Source organism: Pseudophryne corroboree, chromosome 9 (assembly GCF_028390025.1).
Source record: "Pseudophryne corroboree isolate aPseCor3 chromosome 9, aPseCor3.hap2, whole genome shotgun sequence".
In the NCBI taxonomy this organism is placed as follows: domain Eukaryota; kingdom Metazoa; phylum Chordata; class Amphibia; order Anura; family Myobatrachidae; genus Pseudophryne; species Pseudophryne corroboree.
The window spans coordinates 271,529,183-271,551,938 of record NC_086452.1 but is presented as its reverse complement, the minus strand read 5'-3'; the positions used below and the strand labels follow the sequence as shown (position 1 = coordinate 271,551,938).

Sequence of the window (22,756 nt, the reverse complement as noted above, 5' to 3'; positions counted from 1 at the left end):
GTCTCAATTACCAATTGCATACTCAGGAACTGTACTGCATTTTTATACTGCACTCACTGTTGACGCTATCTCTTTGCCAAGAGCTATACTGTGTGTTCAATAAACTGACTGTTTATAATTTTACTCCGTTGTTGTGGTCACGCCTTCGGGCTCATGGTGCTATAATTGTACTGCATGTCTAGGAACCTAATCTCCCCTCCAGGGTTCACCTACACGCCAGCCCCTACAACTGAGGCGTCCCTCAGTCAGCCTCAGCCCTCAGTTGTGACAAAGATCTCTCAACATATATGGACATTATTATCCGCCCTGCCGATAAGGGGGGGGGGGATAGTAATCCTCAATACCACCGATTATATTGAAGAGGCAAACCGGCAACCTAGGGATGCACAAGTTTATAAAAAATTACAGGGTGATCCCACCCGTATTTTTGTTGTGGAATTACATAAGTTCTACAACAAGCTGAAGAACAACATCTTATTCCGGCTACAGTGTGCAGCGCTCTTCTTGATGAAACTCCAAGTGTACCAGTATTTTGCTTGATTCCCAAACTACACAAAAACAGCTCTAAGCCTCCAGGACGCCCCATTGTGTCTACCTGGGGATCCCTGTACTATGAGGTTTCAAAGTACCTGGATCATTATCTTCAAGCACCGGTGCAATCTGAGTCAAACTACCTACAAGATACCACAATGTTCCTGAATGAATTGGCAAAATTACCTGAATTACCTGAGAATACATTTTTATGTACAGTAGATGTAGATAGCCTCTACACCAGCATACCACATGCCAGAGGCTTGGAGGCAACGAGAAGGTTACTCACCAACAATGCTAATTATCGGGGAGCAAACATAGGCATTTTTTTAGATCTTTTGAAACTAGTTCTTGTCCGTAACTTTTTTATCTTTAATGGTGCATATTACTTGCACTTACAGGGCTGTGCGATGGGGGCTTGTGTGGTCCTCACGTACGCAAATGCCTTCATGTTTGAAGTAGAGCGTCATCTATTTTTTATGAACACTAAGTTTTCATCAAAAATACAGTTTTACAAACTTTATATAGATGACATGTTCATCATGTGGGGAGGCACGGAGCAGGATTTTATTTCCATGATGAATTAAATTAATGATTTGGATGCTGACATTAAGTTCACATACAACATCAGTAATGTGGACATCAATTTCCTTGACGTCAAAGTCTCCCTTAAAGCAGGTGAACTCTCCACTACTATATACACTAAATCGACAGATGGAAATTCACTATTACAAGCATCCAGCCACCATCCTACTCCATTAAAGAAGGGACTCCCTTATTCTCAATTCCTCCGAGTAAGGAGGATTTCTGACACAACAGAGGAAGAGAACAAACACATGAAGATTATGTTTGATAAATTCATGGAGAGGGGATACTCTAGAGCAGTGTTATTGGAAGTAATGAATAAAGCAAAAGCAATACCTTGAAGTGATCTCCTTTGTAAAGCCAACCCTCTTGATCGAAGTAATGATATTTTGTGCATCAACCAGTTTTCTTCTCCTAATATAGAATTTACACAAACAGCCAAACGTTTTTAGGCCCTTGATCAATAGACCAATAGAATTGGTACCTTGTTTCAGACTTGGCAGAAGTATAAGGGACAATGTGGTGAAAACGGATGTCACTGACTTTATGGATCAAAAGCAGCCACATTTCCTTACTAAAAAAACAGTGAACTACATGTGTCTGGGGTACACAACCTACGGGTACCTTGAACAGGGCAATACTTTTCCCCAACCGCATACCGGCAGATTGTTAAAAATCAAGCAGGTCTTTACATGCAGTTCTACCTATGTTGTCTACTGTATCAGGTACCCATGCAGCCTGGTATATGTGGGCAAATCAGTTAGGAAATTTAAAGAGAGAATGGCATCGTACCGCAGTGCCATACAAGCTGCAATTAACGGCAAGCCCACGGATCAGCCAGTAGCCAAGCACTTCAGAGATTATAAGCATGATTTGTCCACTCTTCGCTACAAGATGATACCTGATGCCTGAGCAGGCGCGTGGAGGTGATAGAGCAAAATTGCTTCTACAGAAAGAAGCACACTGGATTTATAATCTTAATACCGTGCATCCGCACGGATTAAATGAATAATTGAATTTGAATATAAATTCAGCTGTGAAATGGATAACGTGTTTCACTCGTAAGCTTGTTCACATCCTGTCACATGCAGCATCATGCAGTGGTTGTCCCCTTTATCATAAATCTGCGGGAGCAACCGAACGCAAGACTGTATCTACTTAAGAAAAGGTGAAACACAACCACTTTATGTCTCGCAATACAGCTTTATCAAAAACTTTAAATTTCCCTACATGTGACCAGGACGGAGAATGAACCACTCGCCACCGGTGTCTTATACTAAAAGGACTGGAAGTAGAGTAGGAACTATTAATTAAGAAAGAAGGAAACCCTTACAGTCAGCGAAATTTTAGAGTGGATATAATTAACTAAAACTAACACAGGTCCAAATACAATTAGGAGTGTGGACACTAATACTTGTGGGCCCTCACAGCCTAGAAAATACCCACTTTGGGATCAGAAATTTTTCACCCAATTTAATTGCCAGGCATGATCTCACTGCCGCATTTTTTGCTGATTACACACAATTTCAGACACACAATTTCAGATATTTTTAAAAGATACTTAATAAAAGTTATATTTTAAAAAAATACTTAATAAAAGTTATATTTTATATTTTACTGACAATATCATTCTCCTGTACAGGTGTAAATACATCTAATGAGTGCCCCCAAACAAGAGTCTTCTTTTCTTTCCCTATACTGTGCTATTTCTGACTCTGGGGAGCACCACCAACAAATGAAATTTATCTAGGGATATTTTCCTTTATTAAATAATATGGTAGTTGGTTATAATTTTTGAATTAGTCTCCTGTTGAAACACACCTCCTTTCTTAGGAGGATTTCTTTAGAGACGGGAGCGATCTAGTGCGGTTTGTCTCGCCATCCTCTTTTCCTAAAATATAATGGTACAACACAATACAATTCAATCACAGAGAGAGAGTCACACCCAATGATACGTACGCTTTGTTCGCCTGCGCAACCCGGATCCGGTCCTCTAGTCGATCTGGCAAGATGACCTATGAGTCTTTTAAAAAGCAGAGAGAGAGTGACCGGCCCAGGTGCAAGGTTTATATACCCTTGCCAAAAATACAATACAATGGGGTTGTATGCTCTCCACTGATTGGTTGGAGGGATGGTCATTTACAGTACAGGAGAGGTCATTGGTCGGTTTGAAGAGATGGGCGATGCCTTGATCCAGGGGTGTGTAGCTCTGGATTCCAGCCGCATACCAAGTACATAATGAACACAAATATACCTTTAATCTGCCTTTGCGAATAACTATTTGCAACGACATGCGATCTTCTCCAAACCAACACCGGATTATTACTCATAATTATCCGAACACGTAGATACCATGCATGATGCTCTGATCAGTTACTGTCCCCTCGTATACTGTAAAGGTGTATAATTCCCTTGTTGTGCCTTGCAAATAAGTAAAAGTTGCATGAGGGGAAAGGGGAGACTATGTGTAATGTTTGTACTAAGTTTGGGAAATATGTAATGTGTGACAGATATTTCCATGTTCATTAGGTTATTTTGTTATTTTATCTCTAGGCAACATGATCCTACACGTGAAATGACCAACCATTCTCAAGATACACAAAAAAAAAAAATATATATATATATATGTGTATATATATATACAAGTGTTACTGCAGGCTGCCTGTAGTTAATAATCTGTAACCACAAGTTTGTGTGTATCTTTTGGGATATTGTCTCCCATTGTTCTGGTTTCCATTAAACAATGACAGTTTGGTTTGTGTGTATCTTTCTTCACAGACCAGGGGGTCTGTTCAAACATTGGAATACCAAGACATTGTTTTGGAAGGATGTGCATGTTTGGTTAGATTAGTGTGTGTGTGAACAGTGACTCAACATAGGCTGGGCACTGTGGCATGTCTCTGCATTAATAGTAAGAATCTTTCTGTAATTGCTCATACCCGCCCGTCCGCGCACTCCTGTGGGAGGCGATTGTACGCAATTTGCGAGTATGCTGCACGCACGCCAGACTAAGTACATATATGGATGCCATCTGTGTGGTGTTTGCATGTGGTGTGTGTATTGCAATATTTTCCGACTTCGACAATAGATAGATAGATAGATAGATAGATAGATAGATAGTTCAGTGACTCAACTTGTTTGTTCATATGCTGGCTTTTGGTGGTCACTGGTAGTTTCTGCATCAGTTTCATGTTTTGATCTTAAAATTCTAACTACGACAGAAGTGTCCACATTTATCTATCCACAAATAATGATAAAGAGCCCCATTTAGCGCGCCACGGACTTTGCGACTTGTGGGACCCATACATCAGGCAGCTATTTGGTCAATTCCACGGTCTAACTTTGCCTGAGTCGGCGGATGGGGAAATCCAACATGTTGGTTTCCAACCAAAAAATGATCAGGATCATCAAGTTGGGGATTTATTTTTTTATGACTTTTTTATTGAGCAAAGTCAAATCAGCAGTCTTATGGGTACAGAAAACAAGAAAAGGAGAGGGCGGCAAATATCCATAATGCTTAAAACAAAAATATTATAAGAGAGAAAAAAGGATTAAGTCAGATTGCAATAAAAAGAAACAACAACACCTGTTAAAGTATAGAAGTGTCAAACAAGTAGGGGATTTTCAATAAGCTGTATTTTGCAAATTCCCTGAAGGATCACCAGTCATCAATGCCCATTTTTAATCGACAATCGGCAGACTGGAATGATGTCTGGATCTATGGGCCAATTACGCACTCTGTACAAAGGGTACAGTGTGTGTAGTGCACACAGGCCCCTGCTCACCCTGCACCCATTTTTCAATACTTGCTTCTCTGGAGTCCCCCGGCAGCGGCACCTAGCACTGCACTAAATATTCCCGGCGTTTTGCGCAAGCGCAGTAGGAAAATCACTCTTTGAAAAAGCACCTTGGTGCCAAACATGTTAGAGATTTACCTGCTTTAGTAATGTATCATTTTTCACAAATGATTTTGTCATCTTTGAGGCCTTTATCTACTGAGCTGTTTTGACTGGAGACCACCTGTGTGCTGCGCTTCGCTCATATCGAGGTGCACCTCTGCCGGACGCGGCAGGCAGCATAGCTCTCATTCACTGACGGGGAGTCAGCACATGGGGGGAAGTGACAGCCGGGAGACGAGCCACTGCATGAGGGAGACTGCGGCACAGAGTACAACATGGATTGCTGAGTGACAGCTCCCGGTAATTCAAATTCGGCAAACTGGTAAGCTCCCCGGGCAGACAAATCAAGCTTGTTAGTAGAAACAGCTACAATTTATCACAATACTTATGCCATAATTGGCCAGTTATATGGACTTATAACATCCATGGAACTGTTCATAATCTATTGGATTTGATACTGTCAGTCTCTCAGTAGCAGTTTTTGAAGACTCAAATCATTTGTGAAAACCATATGGTGAATATTGTCCTTTTTTTCTTTTTTCTTTAAAAAAAAAAAAAAAAAAGAGTGTATAGCATTGGATTTAAGTATTTTTTTTAATCATTTTTTATGTTTGTGGGTATGTACATTATAATTGTTAAACTAGATATTTTATTATAGTACTGTAACATATTTACATGAAATTGAAGCAATAAAATACCGGAGTCTATATAATACAGGCATTGTGTGTTTAATTTAGTCATGTGCACTGAGATTAGCGCAAGAGCCACTAATATTATTTTACAGTAGTCTCTTTTTTGACCAGCGGATCTTAGAAATAGGATCTGCTGATCAGTATAGGATTGTGTGTACACAGACACAATCGGGTCAATGCTGCTGGATAGATTTAATATATATAATTATTGTTAGAGATGTGCGGCTGGCACTTTTCGTGTTTTGGTTTTGGATCTGGATCCTCGCTCGTGTTTTGGATCTGGACTGGTTTTGCCAAAACCACCCTTTTCGGGGTTTTGTTTTGGATCTGGATGATTTAAAAAAAAAATACACAAAAACAGCTAAAATCACAGAATTTGTGGGTCATTTTGATCCTACGGTATTAGTAACCTCAATAACATTCATTTCCACTCATTTCCAGTATATTTTGAACACCTCACAATATTGTTTTTAGGCCAAAAGGTTTAACCGCGGTCGCTGTATGACTGAAGGTGCATACACACGGAGAGATTTTGACTATGAGAGATTTTGACTAACTTTTCCCTTGAACTGGCAGTAGGAGATTTTGACTAACTTTACCAGAGATTTTGTCTAACTATGCAAGAGATTTTGGCTATGGGAGATTTTGGCTATGGGAGATTTTGACTATCTCATTTAAATAAGGGGATGAGTGTCATATATAGGACGATTTTACAGGGTGGCTGGTATTTAAATAGCTAAAAGTTAAAAAAATAATTTGCGTGGGGTCCCCCCTCCTATGTAAAACCAGCCTCGGGCTCTTTGAGCCAGTCCTGGTTGTTAAAATACAGAGGAAAAAATGAGTAGGGTTCCCCCATATTTAGACAACCAGCACCGGGCTCTGCGTCCGGTCCTGGTTTAAAAAATACGGGGGACAAAAGACATAGGGGTCCCCCGTATTTTTCAAACCAGCACCGGGCTCCACTAGCCAGGGAGATAATGCCACAGCCGGGGGACACTTTTATATTGGTCCCTGCGGCCGTGCCATTACCCCCCCAACTAGTCACCCCTGGCCGGGGTACACTGGAGGAGTGAGGACCCCTTAAATAAAGGGGTCCCCCCCTCCAGCCACCCAAGGGCCAGGGGTGAAGCCCGAGGCTGTCCCCCCCATCCGTGGGCGGTGGATGGGAGGCTGATAGCCTTTCAATAGTAATATTGTTCTTTACAGGTGGACTACAGGTACCAGCAAGCCTGCCCCAGCATGCTGGCACTTGGAGAACCACAAGTGCCAGCATGCCCGGACATAAAGGGCCCGCTGGTACCTGTAGTCCACCTGTAAAGAAAATATTGGGAAAAAAACACGACACATTCTTTAAAAAATCCTTTATTAAACTGGGTCTTCACCTGGGAGGCGGCGGCCTTTAAGCTCTTTTGCATGGCCGCCGCCTTCCCAGGACTTCCAGCATCTTCACCTGGTGGGCGGCGGCTGCTAAGCTCTTTTGCATAGCCGCCGCCCATCCAGGACTTCCACGGCGTCTTCAGTCTTCAGGAGCTCTTCTCCGCTCCTCCTCCGCCGTCGGACTGAAAGCCGCTGCCTCGCGCTGACTTATATAAGTCAGCGGGAGGGGGCGGGGCGATGACGCGACGAGCCGTGATTGGCTCGCGGCGGCCATCTTGAATTTCAAAAATGACGCTGAGGCGCCATTTTTGAAACTGGTACCGCTCCGCTACCAAACTCTGCAAGATAAAGGTAAATTTCCCCCGCCCGCACCGCCGCCGCCCGCACCGCAACCCGCCGCCGCCCGCACCGCCGCAGCAACCCGCCGTCGCCCACACCGCCACCGCAACCCGCCGCCGCCCGCACCGCCGCCACAACCCGCCACCGCCCGCACCACCGCCGCCTGCAACATCGCTATCGCTGGGAAAAATCGCTGGCCTCTTAAAGTATTAGCGATTTTGACTAACTTTTGCAGCGACATAGCCAAAATTGACTTGCCTGCACTGACTATTTTTCCCAGCGATAGCGACCTAGCGGGGACGCGCATCGCTATCGCTGCCTGTATACACACGGAGCGATCTGCACTAACTTTCTGAGCGATTTTGACTATATAGTCAAAATCGCTCAGTTATATCGCTCCGTGTAAATGCACCTTAAGCTAAGCGACCCAAGTGGGAGGCACAAACACCTAGCCCATCTAGGAGTGGCACTGCAGTGGAAGACAGGATGGCAGATTTAAAAAATAGGCCCCAAACAGCACATCATGCAAGGAAGAAAAAGAGGTGCACCGAGGTAGCTGTATGGCTAAGCTAAGTGAAGTGTGTGGCACAAACACCTGGCCCATCTAGGAGTGGCACTGCAGTGGCAGACAGGATGGCAGGTTTAAAAACTGGTCCCCAAACAGCACATGATGCAAAGAAGAAAAAAAAGTGCACCAAGGTTGCTGTATGACTAAGCTAAGCAACACAAGTGTGAGGCACAAACACTTGGCCCATCTAGGAGTGGCACTGCAGTGTCAGACAGGATGGCACTTATAAAAAGTAGTCCCCAAACAGCACATGATGCAAAGAAGAAAAAGAGGTGCACCGAGGTTGGTGTATGCCTAAGCTAAGCGACACAAGTGTGAGGCACAAACACCTGGCCCATCTAGGAGTGGCTCTGCAGTGTCAGACAGGATGAAACTTAAAAAACTAGCCCCCAAACAGCACATGATGCAAAGAAAAAGAGGTGCACTGAGGTTGTTGTATGAGTAAGCTAAACGACACAAGTGTGAGGCACAAACACCTGGCCCATCTAGGAGTGGCACTGCAGTATCAGACAGGATGGCACTTAAAAAAACTAGTTCCCAAACAGCACATGATGCAAAGAAGAAAAAGAGGTGCACCGAGGTTGCTGTATGACTAAGCTAAGCGACACAAGTGTGCGGCACAAACACTTGGCCCATCTAGGAGTGGCACTACAGCGTCAGACAGGATAGCACTTAAAAAACTAGTCCCCAAACAGCACCTGATGCAAAGAAGAAAAAGAGGTGCACCAAGGTTGCTGTATGACTAAGTTAGGCGACACAAGTGTGAGGCACACAAACACCTGGCCCATCTAGGAGTGGCACTGCAGTGTCAGATAGGATGGCACTTAAAAAAGAACTAGTCCCCAAACAGCACATGATGCAAAGAAGAAAAAGAGGTGCACCGAGGTTGCTGTATGACTAAGCTAAGCGACACAAGTATGCGGCACAAACACCTGGCCCATCTAGGAGCGGCACGCAGTGGCTGAATGTCGAAAGTGGTCGGCAATTTTTCGGGCCACCAACAGCATCTCCTGCACACCCCTGTCATTTCTCAAAAAATTCTGCACCACCAAATTAATTGTATGTGCAAAACATAGGACATGGTGGAATTTGCCCAGATGTAATACTCACACAATATTGGTGGCACAGGAGAGTGTACCCCTAAACCACACACACATGGCAAAGCCTGTAAAAATAATTTGGAAAATAATAACCCTTTTATTTGGACTGAGTTATATAACAATATGCAGCACAGAAGAGCGTACCCCTAAACCATACACACATGGCAAAGCCTGTAAAAAATAATTTGAATAATAATAACCCTTTTTTTTGGACGGAGTTATACACAATATGCGACACAGAGGAGTGTACCCATAAACCACACACACGCCGCAAAGCCTGTAAAAATAATTGGGATAATAATAACCCTTTTATTTGGACGGAGTTATATAACAATATGCGGCATAGAAGAGCGTATCCCTAAACCACAAAGGGCAAACTCTGTAAAAATTATTTAGATTAAATATTAATAACCCGTTTATGTGGAGTTTATAATATACAGCACAGGACAGCACCACTGGACTTATACCCCAGTACCCCTGAACTTATACGGCAGTATCACTGGACTTATACGGCAGTACAACTGGACTTATATAGCAGTACCTCAGGACTTATATGGCAGTACCCACTGGAATGGACTTATATGGCAGTACCCTTGGACTTATACAGCTGCACCACTGGACTGGACTTATACGGCAGTACCACTGGACTTATACGGCAGTACCACTGGACTTATACGGCAGTACCACTGGACTTATACAGCAGTACCACTGGACTTATACAGCAGTACCACTGGACTTATACGGCAGTACCACTGGACTTGACTTATACGGCAGTACCGCTGGATTTATACGGCAGTACCACTGGACTGGACTTACACGGCAGCAGCACTGGACTTATGGCAGCACAGGACACCACCACTGGACTTATGGCAGCACAGGACACCACCACTGGACTGAGGCAGCACAACACAGCACCACTGCACTGGACTTACACAGCAGTAGCACTGGACTTATGGCAGCACAGGACACCACCACTGTACATATGGCAGCACAGGATACCACCACTGGACTGATGCAGCACAACACAGCACCACTGCACTGGACATATACAGCAGCACTGGACTTATGGAAGCACAGGACACACCACTGTGACTGGACTGATGCAGTACAAGACACCACCACTGGACTGATGCAGCATAAGACAGCACTGGAATGATACATAAGAGCAGGTCGCCACACCACTTTCCCGCACAGACAGACACTGATGAGAGAGAGACGTCCTCTCACTACGCTCTCCAGGACTGGAGTGAAAATGGCGGCGACGCGTGGCTCCTTATATGGAATCCAAAACCCGCGAGAATCCGACAGCGGGATAATGACATTTTGCCTTGTTCTCGTTCCGAGTCTGGCGGGAAGTCCCGAGCCGGACTTGTATCTGGGCTCGGGTTGTAAAGTTCGGGGGAAGGGGGGGGGGGGGGTTCAGTTCTCAGAAAGCCGAATCCACTCATCTCTAATTATTGTTACTATTTATTGACATAAGCGCCTGAATCAAATATTTGTGGTCAGATTGCATTCTTACCTTAATTTCATCCTCCTTTTCTTCCAATGCAGTTTTTAGATTATGTACAACCTTTTCAAGGTCTTTGACTTGATGGTTCATCAGACTATGTTTTTTGTCAGTCAATTGACTTATAACGGTATCCTTATTATCAAGTATCTGTGTCATCTGCTGGATCATCCTGAAAGCAGATAATATACAGTTTGTTTAAATAAGAGAGATTACTTCAATAGTCAGTATAGTCCAATGAGAAATAAGACAAAAGGGTCTATGTAGTAAAATTTAAAAAATAATAAGCAAAATGATCAGCATGCTGTTTTTAATTTAGTATTAATTGAATCTAGTATTACATCTCCACCCTTCCAGGACTCCTCTTGAGAAAAACAGCCATACCCATCAATGACATTTAAGAAGTCTTTCCCAAATGCAAGACTTCTTCAATATGCATTAGTAGTGTGTTCATTAGTAAGACGATAATATTACACATAGACACTAAATTTGATGTATTATTATTAGAGATGAGCGGGCTCAGTTCTCAAAGAATGAGCCCATCTGAACTTCCAGGATCCAAGGGAAACTGAGCTGTGGCTCTGGTTTTCCTGCAAGGCTTGGATTCCAAATCGAGACTAAACATCATCATCCAATCATTGGATCTCACTGGATTTGGATTCAATATACAGTAAGTGCTTTCTGCTGTGATTTTGGCACCATTTCACATAGGACTGCTGGAGGGGAGAGTCAGGACACTGACTAATGCGCACCCACATGAGAGTTAGGAAACTCAGGTCACTGTTTGACGGTCACCCACATGTAATCAGTTATTATTACTGTGGAGGGTTGGGGCACGGTTTGACGGGCACCCACATGTCCCTAGTTAATAGTACTGACCAAGCTAGATGGATCATGTAGGCAAATAGCAAAACATTATTTTTTATAGTTAATAGTCCATCTCATCTATTATTATTTGCATGTTGGTTAAATGTATCTCACTGGTGCTGTAACTTAACTGCAGCACCTTAATGCAAAGCCCAGAGGTCCTAATACATACAGGGGAAGCACTAAGCCTTGGTGCACAGTGCACACTGGTGTTTTTTGACACTGCCTGCAGTGCAGCCCAGAGGTCCTAATACAGGGTCAGCATTAAACCCTTGGTGCACAGTGCACTCTGGTGTTGTTGTTATATTTTGTCACTGCCCACAGTGCAGCATTAATCCATTATTGGTGTACACTGTTGCGTGCCACCATTATAATAATATTATTTTTGTACAACTTGTGTGTTCAATAAAGCTCAATAGGTGCCGTGCTGCACTGCATTCATAAATTTAAGCACTATGACTCTGCAGTGTGAGTTGCCATTTGTGGTGAAAAACAAAAAACTAGCAGTCCCTGTTGTTGAAGTGCTTACTTTGTTAAACTGTGCATGTCCTTTTTAAATATCCAACATAAGGTTATGTGGGAATTACATCTTGCGCCACTTTTCTTTTCTGACACTGCTGTGTGCCAATGTTTCGTAGATGTGTTATAAACTGCCATGAGTTTGTGCCACTGCTGTTGCTTAGTAATCAGCCAGCTCAGTGCAGCCTTTGACCAGTATTGGTGAAGACAATATTATGAGCTGTGTAGTGGTCAATATTGACAATAATTGACTGGAAATGATTGTTATTGAGGTTAATAATACCGTAGGAACAAACACAGGCCCAAATTGCATGATGTTAGCAGTTTTTAGTATTTTTGAAAAAAATACAGATGCAAAACAAAACATGTGAGGGCAATTTTGGCAAAACCAAAACCTGATAACGCATTAGAACTAAAACAAAAAAATGGGGGTTGGCGCACATCTCTAATTATTAGTCACATTCTTCTGAATTTCTGCATGCACAGTAAAGGATTTATGTATTTTTCATCCACTAGCGAGATCCACTAAGGTTACCCACCATGCACATTAAACATTTTGAAGACTGGATCAGATGGATTGCTATTACAGGGGCTGCAGGAATTCATAAGAAAAGCAAAAAAGCTATATCACTCTACTCAATATGGGGATATACAATATCTAGCTTTATCCAGCTAAGATGCTGGAAAAAAGCTGATTTATCTTTTGTAAATAAACCCCAAAGCATTACAATAGTAAAAATAGGATTTTAATTACCTACCGGTAAATCCTTTTCTCGTAGTCCATAGAGGATGCTGTGGTCCACATTAGTACCATGGGGTATAGACGTGTCCACTAGGAGCCACTGGCACTTTAAGAGTTTGAGAGTGTTGGCTAGCTCCTCCCTCTATGCCCCTCCTACCTGACTCAGTCTAGAAACTGTGCCCGAGGAGACGGAAATCTTCGAGAGAAGGATTTTACACAGATATTGGCGAGATTCACACCAGCTCAAACATACAAGGCAAACCAATCTAACCAGCTTGAAAACTCAGCAACGGCTGAACAAATTAACTTACCAAGTAACAAAACAGTACTTAACCAAGAACTAAGCAGTACTGAACTAAGTAAACACTGCAGGATCACGAAGCGCTGGACGGGCGCCCAGCATCCTCTACGGACTACGAGAAAAGGATTTACCGTAGGAAATTAAAATCCTATTTTCTCTTACGACCTAGAGGATGCTGGGGTCCACATTAGTACCATGGGGATGTACCAAAGCTCCCAGAATGGGAGGGAGAGCGCGGAGGCTCCTGCAGAACTGATTGACCAAACTTTAGGTCCTCAGAGGCCAAAGTATCGAACTTGTAGAACTTAGCAAACGTGTTCGACCCAGACCAAGTAGCCGCTCGGCAAAGCTGTAAAGCCGAAACACCCGGGGCAGCCGCCCAGGAAGAACCCACCTTACGAGTAGAGTGGGCCTTAACAGATTTTGGACATGGCAGTCCTGCGGTAGAATAAGCATGCTGGATAGTGAACCTGATCCAGCGAGAGATCATCTGCTTAGAAGCAGGACACCCAAGTTTCTTGGGATCATACAGGACAAATAGAGAGTCTGATTTCCTGTGTCGAACAGTACTCTTCACATAGATTTTCAGAGCCCTTGCAACATCCAAAGGCTAACTAAAGTGAGGATTCAGTAGCAACTTGCACCACAATAGGTTGGTTGATATGAAAAGACGACACAACCTTTGGAAGGAACTGCTGCCGAGTCCGGAACTCAGCTCTATCTTCATGGAAGATCAAATAGGGGCTTTTACAGGACAAAGAACCCAGCTCTGACACATGTCGAGCAGAAGCCAAGGCCAACAAAGTGACAGCCTTCCACGTGAGAAACTTGACTTCAACGTCCTGTAGAGGCTCGAACCAATCCAATTGGAGGAACTGTAACACCACGTTAAGATCCCAGGGTGCCGTAGGCGACACATAGGGAGGTTGAATGTGTAAAACCCCTTTCAAAAAAGTCTGAACTTCAGGGAGGGAAGCCAGCTGTTTCTGGAAGAAAATGGATAAGGCCGAAATCTGGACCTCTATGGTCTATGGATCCCAATCTCAGGCCCATATCCACACTTGCTTGCAGGATCAAGAAAAATCGTCCCAGTTTAAACTCCACCATAGGAAACTTCTTGGATTCACACCAAGATACATACTTTTCCCAAATGCGATGGTAATGTTTAGACATTACTCCTTTCCTAGCCTGTATCAGGGTAGGAATGACTTTGTTCGGAATGCCCTTCTGAGCTAATATCTCCCATATTTCCCTTTCCTGTGCCCAGGATCTGGGTTTTCAGTTATGGTCGGTCGAACAACCTATTACGTTGACTGCTATTAATGGTACCCTAATTTCTAACGGTCTGATTTCAAGTTGTACAGTACCAATCAAGCTGCAAGTGGGAGCTCTGCATCAAGAACACCTGGAGTTCTTAGTGATTCGGGAGATGTCCCACGATCTGGTTCTTGGCCTTCCTTGGCTTAAACTTCACAACCCTCATGTCGACTGGAGTTCGACGCAAATAACATCTTGGAGTCCATTTTGTCATTCAAATTGTCTCACTCCTGTTTACCCGCTCCGTGTATCTTCCAAGTCAGATGAAGGGCTCCTTCCGGAGGCCTATCGGGAGTTTCAGACGTATTTTCGGAACAGGCGGCCGACCAGTTACCACCGCATAGACCCTGGGACTGCCCCATTGAGCTCACTCTGGGGAAAATGCCACCTCGGGGTCGCACTTATCCCTTATCATTACCCGAGACCCAAGCTATGTCGGACTATATCAAGTCTAATCTGCAGAAAGGATTCATTCGCCCCTCTACCTCCCCGGCGGGGATGGGTTTCTTTTTTGTGAAGAAGAAGGACGGAGGGCTGAGACCATGTATTGACTATCGTGGTCTAAATGATGTCACCATTAAGAATAAGTATCCTTTGCCGCTCATCACGGAGCTTTTTGATAGAGTTCGAGGAGCCCGAGTTTTCACCAAGCTCGATCTAAGGGGAGCTTATAATTTGATACGTATTCGACAGGGGGACGAATGGAAGACGGCCTTCAATACCAGGGACGGGCATTACGAGTATCTGGTAATGCCGTTTGGCCTCAGCAACGCCCCAGCCGTCTTCCAGGGATTCATTAATGAAGTCTTTCGGGATATGCTATACCTAAGTGTAGTGGTATATTTGGATGACATTCTGATATTTTCTAAGAATCTCACAGAGCACAGAATGCAGGTCAAGGAGGTACTTCTTCGATTGTGAGAGAATCATCTTTATGGTAAGCTTTCCAAATGCACCTTTGAGGTCCCTTCCATTCCATTTCTTGGTTACATCATTTCGGGCACGGAGCTTCGTATGGATCAAGAGAAACTCACTGTCATTCGGGACTGGACTCTTTCCTTCAAAGCGGTACAACGATTTCTGGGTTTCGCAAACTATTACCGGAAGTTCATAAAGGGATTCTCTACCACTGTGGCACCTATCACTGCCCTAACCAAGAAGGGTTCTGACCCAAGTCATTGGTCCTCTGAAGCTGTAGCAGCATTCGCTCAGTTGAAGGCAGCCTTTATGTCCACTCCAGTACTTCAACAACCAAATTTTTCAAAACCATTCTTTTTGGATATTGATGCTTCCACGGTAGGCATAGGTGCCGTGCTTTCACAGTACGCTCCAGACGGGAAGTTACATCCGTGTGGTTTCCATTCTCACAAGTTCTCTCCTGCTGAACTGAATTACACCATTGGAGACAAGGAGCTTTTGGCAATAAAATCTGCCTTAGAGGAATGGAGATGTCTTTTGGAAGGTGCTAAACACCTAATTACAATTTTCACTGATCACAAGAATTTGCTGTACCTCAAGACGGCCCAGTGCTTGAATCCCCGTCAAGCTAGATGGGCGCTCTTCTTTACTCGGTTCTCGTTTGTTATTAAGTACCGGGCTGGGACTTTTAACACCAAGGCTAATGCTTTATCCCGTTCCTTAACGGCTTCGGATGAGGAGAATTCCGTTGAGAAGGCTTTGATTCTCAATCCAGTTTCTATGCCAGCGGCTCCCACCGCTCTGGGCCCTCCTCCTGGGAGAATGTCTGTGCCAGCTAAATTTCGACCAAGGTTGTTGCAGTGGGCTCATATTTCCAAGTTTTCCGGTCACCCTGGAGTTCAAAAGATGTGGGAGTTTCTATGAAGATCTTACTGGTGGGACACTATGAAGAAGGATATTCAAGATTATGTCAACTCATGTCCTCAGTGTGCTCAGCACAAAATTCTTCGTCTACCGCCTGCAGGGTTGTTGCATTCACTGTCCATTCCTAGGAGGCCATGGACTCATATCTCTATGGATTTTGTCACCGAATTGCCTCTCTCCAAGGGTCATAATACTGTCTGGGTAATTATTGACCGTTTCTCTAAAATGGCGCATTTTGTACCTCTGACCGGGTTACCATCAGCTCCCAAGTTGGCCTTGTTATTTATCCGGGAACATTTCCGCCTGCACGGGTTACCTCAGGAAATTGTCTCTGATCGGGGGGTACAATTCACTGCAAGATTCTGGAGAGCTCTCTGTACGGCCTTACAAATAAAACTCAAGTTTTCATCTGCTTACCATCCACAAACCAATGGGCAAACTGAACGCGTCAATCAAGATTTAGAGACTTTTCTCCGTATTTATCTCTCTCCCTCGCAAGATGACTAGGTGGAACTGTTGCCATGGGCCGAGTTTGCCCATAATCATCTGTACCACTCTTCGACTGGTGAATCCCCATTTTTCATTAATTATGGATTCCATCCTCAAGTTCCAGAATCACCCATTTGTCCTCCGGAGGATGTTCCTGTTGCAGCCTCTACTCTCCGGCACTTCAAACAAATTTGGAGTCAAGTTCATGCTAACCTCAAGAGAGTCTCCAGCCGCTATAAGTTCTTTGCGGATAGGAAGCGACGAGCAGCTCCCCAATACAAGGTTGGTGACAGGGTATGGCTCTCTACCCGCAATCTTCGGTTAAGGGTGCCCACTATGAAGTTTGCTCCGAGGTTTATTGGTCCTTACCCCGTGTTACAAGTCCTGAACCCGGTTGTCTGCAAATTGGGATTGCCTTCCCACCTCCGGATACCAAATTCCTTCCATGTCTCTCTCCTTCGCCCCCTTATTTTAAACCGGTTCCATTCAAAATCCCAGAGGCCAACCTCTGCAGAGATTGAAGCTGGAACAGACTTTGAAATTAAAGCTATTCTTGACTCTCATTACCTCCACAAGAATCTACAGTATTTAGTGGAGTGGAAAGGTTTTGGCCCCGAGGAAAGGAGCTGGGTTAAGGCTACTGAAGTTATGGCTCCCCGAGTGGTGCGGATTTTCCATTCCAGACATCCAACAAAACCTGGAAAGTGTCCGGGGGCCACTCCTGGAGGAAGGGGTACTGTCACACGCCAGAGGCGGCGTTCACCGCGGTTTACCCCTGCGTGCCTGCTGGTCGGTGTTGCAGCCTTCGCCTTCGGTGGTCCACAGGGTCTGGCTGGCGCGGCTCCTGGCGGTTCCCCGGGGCAGGGGCGCCGCCATGACACCCGGCATCACGTGGGCGGGGAACAGGTGACGTCGTCAGACTGCTCCGCCAATCCTGCGGAGGCGGGAGATTCAAAGCCAGACGCCGGACAGAGCCTCGGCGCCTGAGTATCGTCTTTTCCCCTGAAGTGGATGCCAGTGCTCTTGTTCCCGGCGAATCTCTCTGCAGTAATACCCCAGTGTCTCCGGCATTTCCAGGTGTCAGTTGCTGCACAGCTTCCAGCATTCTCAGCTGCTGCTGGGTTCCTCTGCGCTCCAGTCACCAGTGCTTCTTGGAGTCAGCGTGGGCTGCAGGTTAAACACCGCTCTCAAGTTTTGCAAGTTACCAGTGTCTTTAAACACCACTCTCAAGTTATACAAGTCCTCAGTGTCTTTAACCATCGCTCTCAAGTTCTACAAATCGTCAGTGTCTTTAATCACCGCTCACAAGTTATACGAATCATCAGTGTCTTTAACCACCGCTCTCAAGTTCTTCAAATCATCAGTGTCTTTAACCACCGCTCTCAAGTTCTTCAAATCATCAGTGTCTTTAACCACCGCTCTCAAGTTCTACAAATCATCAGTGTCTTTAACCACCGCTCTCAAGTTCTTCAAATCATCAGTGTCTTTAACCACCGTTCTCAAGTTCTTCAAATCATCAGTGTCTTTAACCACCGCTCTCAAGTTCTTCAAATCATCAGTGTCTTTAACCACCACTCTCAAGTTCTTCAAATTATCAGTATCTTTAAAACCATCACTCACAAGTTCTTCAGTCACCAGTATCTTTTACCATCACTCACAAGTACTTCCTGGACATTTCTCCATACGTTCCTTCTCTGTTATGTGACATTGTGTTGTCCTCTTCCTGCAATAAAGTTCTTCAATAATTTCATCAAGCCTTACTGTCAGAGTCCTGTATGAGGAAGACCTATATCAGGCCATCCCTGTTCCGACCCAACCGTGGTTCCTCTTCCCTACCATCGGAAGAACCCCCGAGTCCACCCCCAACCTAGGTCAGTGACACTCAGGTGTTGTGTCAGAAATGTTTAGCACATCTCTAATAGCCTCAATCATGAGCTGCACCCCCTCAGCTCATCTCCATCACCGTCAGCCGCGTCAGAGTCGGTATCCGTGTCATCTTGCATAATCTGGGCAAGTGCACGTTTTTGTGGGTATATGCTAGGGGATTTTGAAGGAATAGGGACAGAACCTGACCAAACAGCCATAGACTTCTTTAATACCTGAGTTTCAGTCTCAGTATGAGCTACCCTAGTAGAGATCTGAGAGATCATTCCCTTAATAGAGGTCAACCACTCAGGCTCAGTAATAGGGATTTGAGACAAAACATTACATTCCTGTGCACATGGAATGGATTCCTCCTGAGAGGAAATGTCCTCTGCAGCATAAGACACTTAGGGGCAGATGTATTAAGCCTGGAAAAGTGATAAAGTGGAAGGTGATAACGCACCAGCCAATCAGCTGCTGACTGCCAAGTTACAGGCTGGTTTTGAAAAATGACAGTTAGGAGCTGACTGGCTGGAGCATTATCACCTTCCACTTTATCACTTCTCCAGGTTTAATACATCTGCCCCTGAGTCCCTAGACATGGCTATATGAGAAACAAACACACACACACACACACACACACACACACACACACACACACACACACACACACACACGAAACTGTCAGACACAGTTTCACCCCAAGTATGCTACAGAGAAACACAGAGCTTGGAGCCAGCACACACACAGCGCTTCCAAAGTAGATACACTGTATTAGATATATACAACTACCTGGCGCTGACTGTGTAACTTAATAGACTACACAGTAAGATTACAGCCCCCTCTTCTACAACTCCCTGGTACCGCACGGGATAGTTGGAGTCGTGTGGAGGGACAGCACTCCCTGTCAGTGTCTCTGTACTGGATCTGCAGGCAGGAAAATGGTGCTGAATGCTGCTGGGTCCGCTCTGAGGAGAAGCTTCATCCCCTGAACATGGCGCTGCTTCCCGCTCTTCACTTCTTTACACTGGCCTGAGGAAATGTGCTGGCAGCGTTACGAGGTCCCTGACAGCCTTGGTGACCAGTGTAGGGTATAGGCGCTGGCTCAGGGCGCCCCTCATAGCGCCGCACTATGTACCGCTGAGCCTCTGGAGCACAGTTAGTACTGTGCTCCCACCCTGTTGCCGCCATCTTCACACCGGCTCCCTGCTTGCTGTGGGGGCCGGTGACTCACTCGCCACTGAAATCTTCTGGCTCTGTTAGGGGGTGGCGGCATGCTGCGGGAGTGAGCGGTCGTCTCGGGCGGCTAACGATCATCACCCTCAATAGCTCAGTGTCCTGTCAGCGGAGATAGTGGCCATTAACCTCTCAGGGTTGGACACTACTCCCCCCTAAGACCCACGAAGCAGGGAGGCTGTTGCCAGCAGCCTCTCTGTGCCTAACTCTAATAAAAACAACAAAACTAGAAAAACTCCTATGGAGCTCCCCTAGCTGTGACCGGCTCCTCCGGGCACATTTTCTAAACTGAGTCTGGTAGGAGGGGCATATAGGGAGGAGCCAGCCCCCACTCTCAAACTCTTAAAGTGCCAGTGGCTCCTAGTGGACCCGTCTATACCCCATGGTACTAATGTGGACCACAGCATCCTAGGATGTAAGAGAAAGTTTTTTTGAAATCCCAAAGAGATAGGTTATGAATGATATATATGGTATTAGTTATCTAAATAGAAAAGATAACCTAAATGCATTTAGATCATTTAATTTATTTTTATTAATAAATCATATCAGCAAACATAAAGTAATATTTCTATCTCTCCCAACCTAGTCTAATCTATTGCTTACTACAGTTTATTTAAAAAAATATATGGGTGGTCTAGTTCAGTGGTGGGCGGCTGCAGCTCACACCACATAGTGCGGGGGGGGGGGGGGGAGCACATATGTATAAATAAATATACATGCAGAGATATATGTAATGTATGTGCTGGCTGCAGATCCCCAGGTATCGGCAGCGCTGTGTCTGTCAGGATGCAGCATTCGGTTACACTGTCCTTCAAAGCCCGCCCCCAGACTCTTTGAAACCTAGGCAATGGGAGTCTGGGGTCAGGCTTTGAAGGAGATTGATCGATGCCTAATGCAAAGTCCCAGAGGCACGCGGCGGCTGTGATACACACATCGCTGCAGTCCCAGGATACAACAAGCCAGCACATATATTTACATATACATCTTAACATGTATGTTTGCATGTGCTAATCTGCAACTAAATTACAAAGCAGCATTTTTAAAAACTGACGCGTCTTCGTCGGTTTAGGCAGCTATATTGAGATGGGCGATAGTATTAAATGGAAACCAGACATGTTTTGTGTCTGATAATTTTACCTCTATGAATCCAGGGCCCCAAACTGCCTAAGACGTGGCAGTTTCGAAAATGTATCTACAGATGTATATATAGTAGTATATAATATCTCACAGGGCAGGATTAATTTACTTTTTTCATTGTTAGGTTATAAGCCCTCATTTGATGATTGCCATTTGAATATAATAATAAAAAGTCCATGAACTATGACATTTAATTTTATTTTTAACTGTGTATGCAAACTTATTATGTAGAACAGCTTACAATGGCAGTGTGTGTATGTCTTACCTGTTTGACTACACTCAAGATAATATATGGTAGAGTGCAAATAATTTACCAGTAAATGTTGGACTGAAAGTACTAAAAGAAGCCTACAAGTGCCACCACCCAAAGAGCCGCACTCCTAGGCATATGCCAAATGGGTAATTCACCACTGATATCTCATAATAAATGAGTGATGTATAGATTAAGACAAATACAGATATAGTATATGTACCTGTAAATCAATGGTTGAATGATAAAATGTATCAGTATAGGTGTTATAAATCCTGTAATGGCTAATGGGCTATTGAACTGTATATAATTCTTGAAATATGATCTTCACACCATGTTCATTTGGAAATTAAAAAGTGTTTTTATTCAAAACCAGTGCAATGAATGCACCTGATGCATGCATATAAATGAAAAATAATCGGGAAAAGGGGGGGGGGAAAGGACAAGTGGGGTTTAGACAGTGTTTAAAGGGGAAAACAATAACAACACTGTTACTGTGTAATTGGGTTAAGAATGAAGCACACTGCAGTCCTCTGTAGTACACTCAGATCGGTGGCGTCCCACCTCTGTAGTGATTGATGTCCTTCTAACTGTTTGTATGTCCAGAGCCGATATGGGTATAAGTACAAATGTCCTGTGGAGGTTCCAGAAATTAGTGCGGGGTACCCCTGGTGGACCGCTGGCAGTGAGGGATCTGACTGGGGCTGGTAATTGTGTAATTAGGACTCCGGACGCACCGTCTTCCCCTGCGTCCTGATCAGCGGCGGTGTCGCTCTAACAAGCGCACCGTGGATCTCAGGGCAGTTGGGACGCGGTCACCGTCTTGGAGAGAGAGAAGGGAAAATGCTTCTAGCCCTGCTGGGCTGTCCTAATTACACAATTACCAGCCCCAGTATGATCCCACACTGCCAGCGGTCCACCAGGGGTACCCCGCACTCATTTCTGGAACCTCCACAGGACATTTGTACATATACCCATATTGGCTCTGGACATACAAACAGTTAGAAGGACATCAATCACTACAGAGGTGGGACGCCACCGATCTGAGTGTACTACAGAGGACTGCAGTGTGCTTCATTCTTAGCCCAATTACACAGTAAGAGTGTTGTTATTGTTTTCCCCTTTAAACACTGTCTAAACCCCACTTGTCCCCCCCCCCCTTTTACCTATTATTTTTCTCTGTTATGTGACATTGTGTTGTCCTCTTCCTGCAATAAAGTTCTTCAATAATTTCATCAAGCCTTACTGTCAGAGTCCTGTATGAGGAAGACCTATATCAGGCCATCCCTGTTCCGACCCAACCGTGGTTCCTCTTCCCTACCATCGGAAGAACCCCCGAGTCCACAACACCCCCAACCTAAGTCAGTGACACTCAGGTGTTGTGTCAGAAATGTTTAGCACATCTCTAATAGCCTCAATCATGAGCTGCACCCCCTTAGCCAGGGATGCTGCCCCCCCTCAGCTCATCTCCATCACCGTCAGCCATGTCAGAGTCGGTATCCGTGTCATCTTGCATAATCTGGGCAAGTGCACGTTTTTGTGGGTATATGCTAGGGGATTTTGAAGGAATAGGGACAGAACCTGACCAAACAGCC

The 22,756-nt window shown here is 44.7% G+C and overlaps 1 protein-coding gene across 1 annotated transcript in view; it reads right to left on the bottom strand.

Annotated features, from left to right (window-relative positions):
- PDE4DIP (phosphodiesterase 4D interacting protein) overlaps positions 1 to 22,756 on the bottom strand; it is a 1,081,329-nt gene that overhangs the window by 818,456 nt on the left and 240,117 nt on the right. Inside the window, exon 5 of the mRNA XM_063940306.1 lies at positions 10,611 to 10,770. Coding sequence (XP_063796376.1) covers positions 10,611 to 10,770 — 160 coding nt within the window. The remainder of the gene's footprint in view (positions 1 to 10,610; positions 10,771 to 22,756) is intronic.